Source organism: Lactuca serriola, chromosome 2 (genome assembly GCF_051521515.1).
Source record: "Lactuca serriola cultivar US96UC23 chromosome 2, Lser_US96UC23_V15, whole genome shotgun sequence".
Taxonomy (NCBI): Eukaryota; Viridiplantae; Streptophyta; class Magnoliopsida; order Asterales; family Asteraceae; genus Lactuca; species Lactuca serriola.
In genome coordinates this window covers 22,981,535-22,988,028 of record NC_136409.1, presented here as the reverse complement: position 1 = coordinate 22,988,028, position 6,494 = coordinate 22,981,535, and the positions used below count along the sequence as shown (strand labels likewise).

The window sequence follows — 6,494 nt, the reverse complement described above, 5'->3', positions numbered from 1 at the left end:
GTGATGTGTGTGATATTTTGGGGAACTCACTAAGCTTCGTGTTTGCCGTGTTATGTGTTATGTGTTTCTGGTACCTCTCAGGATCACGGGAAGACATTTGCTTGATTGTACACACACTTGAGTTGGAGATATGTTTTGGAGGATCATGGATTCATGTTATAAACAGTTTTGGAACATGTGTTTTGATAAATTGATGTTCGTGGAATTTGTGGTTTTGAAATGAGATAATTGAGTTTTTTTTTCATGAAAAATTTTGTTTGAAAATTTCGGTGTTACATTGGTAGTGATGAGTGGTGGTGAGTGTGGTGGTTGGTGGTGGTGGAGGGTGGTGGTGGGTGGTATTGGTTGGGTGGTGAGTGGTTTTGGTTAGTGAGTTTTTGAATTGATTTTTTTTTTTTGTTATTGTCCCGGGCCTAAAAATATGTTTGAACCGACTTGTTAGTTCCAATCATTTTATTGAAAATTATTTTTTCGGAAGTACATCACCCAAAAAAAAGTACCATGAAGTTGAATAAAAGAAGCAGAATTTTTTTTTGAAGACAATAAATCGAAATCACCTGGTACATGGAACAACTCTGAATTAAATTATTTACTTTAAAGGGGAAAAAAGAATAAAAATAAAAAAATAAGGGCAGGTTAGTTCTTTGAGCGTGGAAGGATCCAAAACATCATGAAAAAAATAAAGACACTTGGAATTATAGAACCACATCGACTAAAATCACAAAAAACGGCAAACAAGATGGAAGTTTTCCCAAAATAATATAAACCATCGTTTGTATCATTATAAATTCTCTTGCTGGACATAATCAACCGACTGCATATATTAAATCTATAAGTTTTCTCAAAATAATAAAATATCTGAAATTCGTCGTTCGCATCATTATAAATTCTCTTGCTGGACATAATCAACCAACTGCACATATTAAATTTATATACACCACACATGCAATGCTACTTTACTCCGTAATCGTTTTGGTTGTGCTCCACGATCAGACACGTGATCTTTATTATACATGTTATTTCTTTCCGTAAATGGGCAACCTACTTAAAAAGGCTTACACATTACACATGTAAGAATTAAGATGCTTAAATAAAGCAAGTGAACAATTTCCATAGATAGTATGGGGTGTCAGAGTGGGACTAAGTCCATTTAGAAGAGGCTTTTGCTTCTAAGATTAAAGGTTTCCGATTCTTAATACGAGGATTTCTACTAACTTGGTGATACTAATTTTTAAATAGTAACTGTTAAAAAAGGTAAAAAAATAAAATAAAAATAACATAAATGGTATAGATTACTTATTGTAGAAGACAAACGTATAGTTGAAGATGTTAATTTGATCATTGTTTTTTTTTTAGAATTTATTGGACATTGATATAAGTTTTAAAATCAATTAATTTTAAAAATATTTGTGTCAGATCTGCTAAATGATTTTTTTTGAACGTCTGTTAGTGGTTAGCAATTACTATCTCCCCCAAGTTAGGTTATGTTTGACGCGCTACAGCTAGCTGATAAGCTAGCTTATTTTTCGAGTTTTTTTAAGTTGTCATGTTTGGCAAACCAAAAAGTAGCTTATCAGCTACTTTATAAGTTAGTTTTTTAAAAAACTACTTAGAGTAACTTTTTAGGAGTTTTTTTTAAATTTTCCAAATATACCCCTTAATTAATTATAAAAACACATTCTTTTAAATACCCTTTTATGTCATTTTATATCTTTCAGCTAGTTTTACAAAACGTTATTTTTTATCAGCTAGCTTTTCAACTGTGAGTTAGCTTTTTATTTAACAGTTATCTTTCAGCTAGTACGCCAAACATAGTCTTAGTAAAATTCATTTATGCCCGTATTAGATTACACGGCCTTCAATCTAAGAGACAAAACATCGATTTGCTAAATGATTACTAGGATTTTTAATTAGTCTAATAATGTTCCTTTCTCTTAATTAGAGACTCTAATTACAGCTTCTAGTAACATCCGGTCCAACATAATAGATAAATAAAAATATATACGTGTAGTTGAACAAAGTGGAATATGACACGCAACCACAAATGTAGGTATTTATTAAGAAAGTGACTACATATATTATATGTGTATAATACAAGTCATATAATCATCTCTACATAAGCGAGTCTTTGATGACATTTTAAATATATAGCTCATATCTTTTCTTATCTCTCTTTCTTAAATTTTGATATACTTATTCGCAATGCCTCCCTCAGTAATGAATGTCATTCTCTACTATCTGTTTTCAACTCTTTATATATGTTACAGCAAGGACACAGTAAATCTACTTGAAAATGTCTCTATTCCAGCAGTTATTGCATTCGGAGACTCCTACTTGGATCAGGGTAATAATAATTATATCAACACTATCACCAAGGCTAACTTTTACCCCTACGGAAAGGACTTTGTGGATGGAAAAGCAACGGGAAGGTTCACCAATGGGAAATCACTAGCTGACTTTTTTGGTATTTTTTCTTTTTTCTATCAAATATCTTTAACATTTTGCACACAAGTTTTCATTTAAGTCTATGCATGCTCTTACCATGCCTCAACCTACCTTGGACTACACATCGTTCAACCTATGTAATATATTTAAACTTTTAAGAGTTTTAGATCGATATTTTTCTGGTAGTGGTACCAACTAAATCAAGTTCCCAAGTCCCGTTTAATTTCTTAATTTGTTTGGATTAAAAAATAATCAATCAAAAATGATAAGAATTGACCTTATATTGAATCAATAGTTGTCAATAAAGTTTTTTGCACACTAGTGTTTTCATAAATTTCATGAAAGGACGAACTCAACTATTCTTATAATTGCGATGTTTGATCACCAACTTATCATTATGTTTATTTTAAATTCTCATTTTTAAACTACAAAATCATAATACATGGTATATATACTTTCACATTATCAGCCCAAAATATTATGAAGGAAAACATTTCTACCAATATTATTAAATTATTCATAGACAAACCCCTATTAAAAATAAATAAATTAATAAAACCTAATTATTATCCAAAATCCATAGTGTATTGGTTTTGCAACATTAAAAGAGGACAATGATCCATACACAACACTTTTTAATCATACACAACAAATTGTTCTTAGACAATTATACAGTACAATCATCTAAAAACAAACACATCACACTTTATTTACGGTTCTTTGATTAACGTTGTTGTTTTTGTTTTGCAAAAGTCAAGAAGCCACCCAAGTATTTTGATGTACATTCTTTACCTAACTTAAACATAATAAAATCTCATTGCGCATATTGAGCACACGACAAGAAATTAAGGCAATAAATGTGACATGGGTGCCGCGGATACATTTGAAAGTCATCCCTATTGTGTTGTCACTAATGTTACATTGTTGTCCTTAATATGTTGCCCTTATTGGTGTTGACCGTGTTCTCCATATTTCTCGGTTCTTTTTTTCTATAATTTTTAAAATTTTATCAGACATCTTATAGAAAAATCCAAAAATTATTTAGTTTATATATATATATATATATATATATATATATATATATATATATATATATATATATATATATATATATTTGATAATTTGTAAGTAATATCACACCTGTAAAGATATAAATGTTTGTTGGAAAAATCCAAATCCAAAAAACCCAAGAACAATTTGTTCATGGTTGATGGAGCTCTTGCTTGATGAAGAAACCAAACCCAAAAAGACCCATAACCCAAAGTCATTGGATTGTCTGAAAGATGGATATCTTAAATCATACCCAAAGAAAACATGTGGACCTTGAGAACATACAACACTATAGGGGCAACAAAGCTTTAGTTGTGACTCTCAATGCATGCATGTGGATGTCACCCTTGATGCGTATGTCGCCCCTACATGTCGTCCCAACTACCTAAATTTTTTGTAATCTAAGATAGATTTAGATTAAACTCAAACTGCATAAGGATATAAAGTTTAAGAAAAAGGATGCATGGCTTATCTGAGTCGCTACCACCATTAAGAACTTTTTGATTATTTCATCTAACGAAGCCACAATTGTTTGATATGTAATCCTAAGTCAAGGCACTAGGAGTGAAGGAATATCTTCCGGCATATCTTGAACCTTTGATACAAGATCATGATTTTCAAACTGGTGTAAGTTTTGCTTCTGGTGGCACTGGATATGATCCCTTAACTCCCAAAATAACGGTATGCATGCAAAGTTTTCTTTTTAATTGTATTATTTCATTCCTACCCTTTTCACTAATACTTGAAAATTTCTCTTTTGTGTGTGAATTTGAATGTATATGGCAAATAGTCTGTTATACCATTATCGGGTCAAATTGAGATGTTCAAACAATACATTGAGAAACTCAAAAAGATGGTGGGAGAAGATGCTACCCAGAATATACTGACCAAAAGTGTATATCTAATTTCAGCAAGCACCAATGATTTTTTTATAAGTTACTCCACAGTTCCCATTAGAAAAGTTGAATATGATGTTCCAACTTATGATAAGATGCTTGTAAAGCTCGCTGTTAATTTTGTACAGGTAATATGTCTCGTTTATCGGTTTTCCTTAAGAATATTTTTTTGTCACTAATTGTACCAAATATTTGTTTCCGCACGTATTTATACTTTTCTTAATAGAGAGAAAATAAGGATTATCACAAAAAATGACCACATGATTATGAAAGTTTTTATAACTGACCATACTTTTTTTGCAAATACAGAAATGACCATCAATTCCAAAATGGCTCATTTCATAGAACTCTTAGTTCTGACAAAAGAAGTATATTTCAAGTTCATAAAATCTGATTTTGGACTAAACATTATAGACAAAGTAAAAAACGTATTCTGAAATTTGAAGAACATATACAATATACCAAGAACGGATCCTAAATCTAAATAAAGCCCTTTGTTTTTTTGTTGAAATAAAAAGAAAGTTAAAAAAAACAATAATAGTAAACATTTCATATTAAAAGGCGGAGGAATTGTGTTCATGTGTTGAGAGCATACGAGAGACAAATCCACGTTATATAACTAACTCTCCTGAACCCAAAGTGCCCCATTTTAGAGATGGTGGTGAAATTGACAACTCCATAAAATTGATAAATTAGCTATATTTTAAATAAATATATGGTCATTGTTTGTGATTATCTCGTAAAAAAAATTCAAGAATATGATTTTGTAATACAAAAGTTCAAGAAATTTTATTTTTTCAAAATGACGAGTTTATCTCTCGAATTGAATCCATGTTCCCTCATTTGAATAAATGAGATTATTCACAAATTAATGTTTTTTAAAATTCATCGAAGGAAATTTACAAACTTGGAGCAAGAAGGATAGGTGTTCTTAGTGGGCCCCCAGTCGGTTGTTTACCAGCACAAAGAACTTTAGCCGGAGGAGCACTACGAACCTGCTCAGAAATGGACAATAAGGCTGTACAATTGTTCAACGCCATGCTAAAACAACAACTTCAAGTTCTAGCAAGCAATCTTCCTCAGGCTAGGATTGCCTTTGTCGATTTCTACAATCCTCTTATTAGAATCATTGAAGCCCCTCACCAATATGGTATGGATATATATATATTTAAGTTAACTACACTTTATAAAGTTGATTATGCTAATAATGTTATAATCATGATAATTTCTTCAAAATCATATTTTCTTAGTGTAACCAGTTTTCCACATCTTTGTTTTTAAATTGAAAGTACAAGTACCAAATGGTAGAAATAACATGAACTATGTTTTTAAATGAAGTTAACTATAGAAAAATACAATAATAATTGCATAGTTTACTTTATGTGTCTAGGCATATTTTCATCTAATCATCAATTTTGCAATATAATTTCACATTACAATAACCTCTTCATTTTCTTCTTTTCTTCCTTCGGCTAGGTCTGGAAGTTACAGATAAAGGTTGTTGCGGAACCGGTGAGATAGAGACACTTGTTTTATGTAACAAACTTAGCACAACGTGCCTCGACGACTCTAAGTTCTTTTTTTGGGATAGTATCCACCTCTCAGAGAAAGGATGTGATATCTTCGTAAACCAAGTTCTACAAGATTTGGTAACAAATTTGTTTTAGAATAATCAAATTTTACTGGCAAGACAAATTGTTAACGTTGAGATAATTGACCTTCAATTCATTTATGAAAAAATGAAGTCAATTCTATCAACTTATGAAACTTATTAATAAATATAACCATAACATTTGTTGGTCAAAGAATGTTAATAAACTCATGGTGTTACTTTAGCTTGCATTTGTACCTGGACTATTTGTGTCGTGTCTTCTCACTGCAAATATATGAATATTACATTATATATATATATATATATATATATATATATATATATATATATATATATATATATATATATATATATATATATATATATATATATATATATATCTTTGAATCTACGTCATATTTCAATGTTTTATAAATTTATAGATGTTTTTTATATATACCTAATTTTTCAAGATATTTCATGGACTATTATTACTTACAATACTTTGTCTA

General features: G+C 30.3%; 1 protein-coding gene across 1 annotated transcript; it reads left to right on the top strand.

The window, feature by feature from the left end:
* The first annotated feature begins 2,119 nt into the window (after window positions 1-2,119).
* On the top strand, window positions 2,120-6,193 carry LOC145086062 (GDSL esterase/lipase EXL3-like). The gene is made up of 5 exons (XM_079023790.1): window positions 2,120-2,464; window positions 4,046-4,176; window positions 4,286-4,519; window positions 5,286-5,541; window positions 5,868-6,193. The coding sequence occupies exons 1-5, from the start codon at window positions 2,203-2,205 to the stop codon at window positions 6,056-6,058; spliced, it is 1,074 nt and encodes a 357-aa protein (XP_078879916.1). The 5' UTR covers window positions 2,120-2,202; the 3' UTR covers window positions 6,059-6,193.
* Window positions 6,194-6,494: the final 301 nt, after the last annotated feature.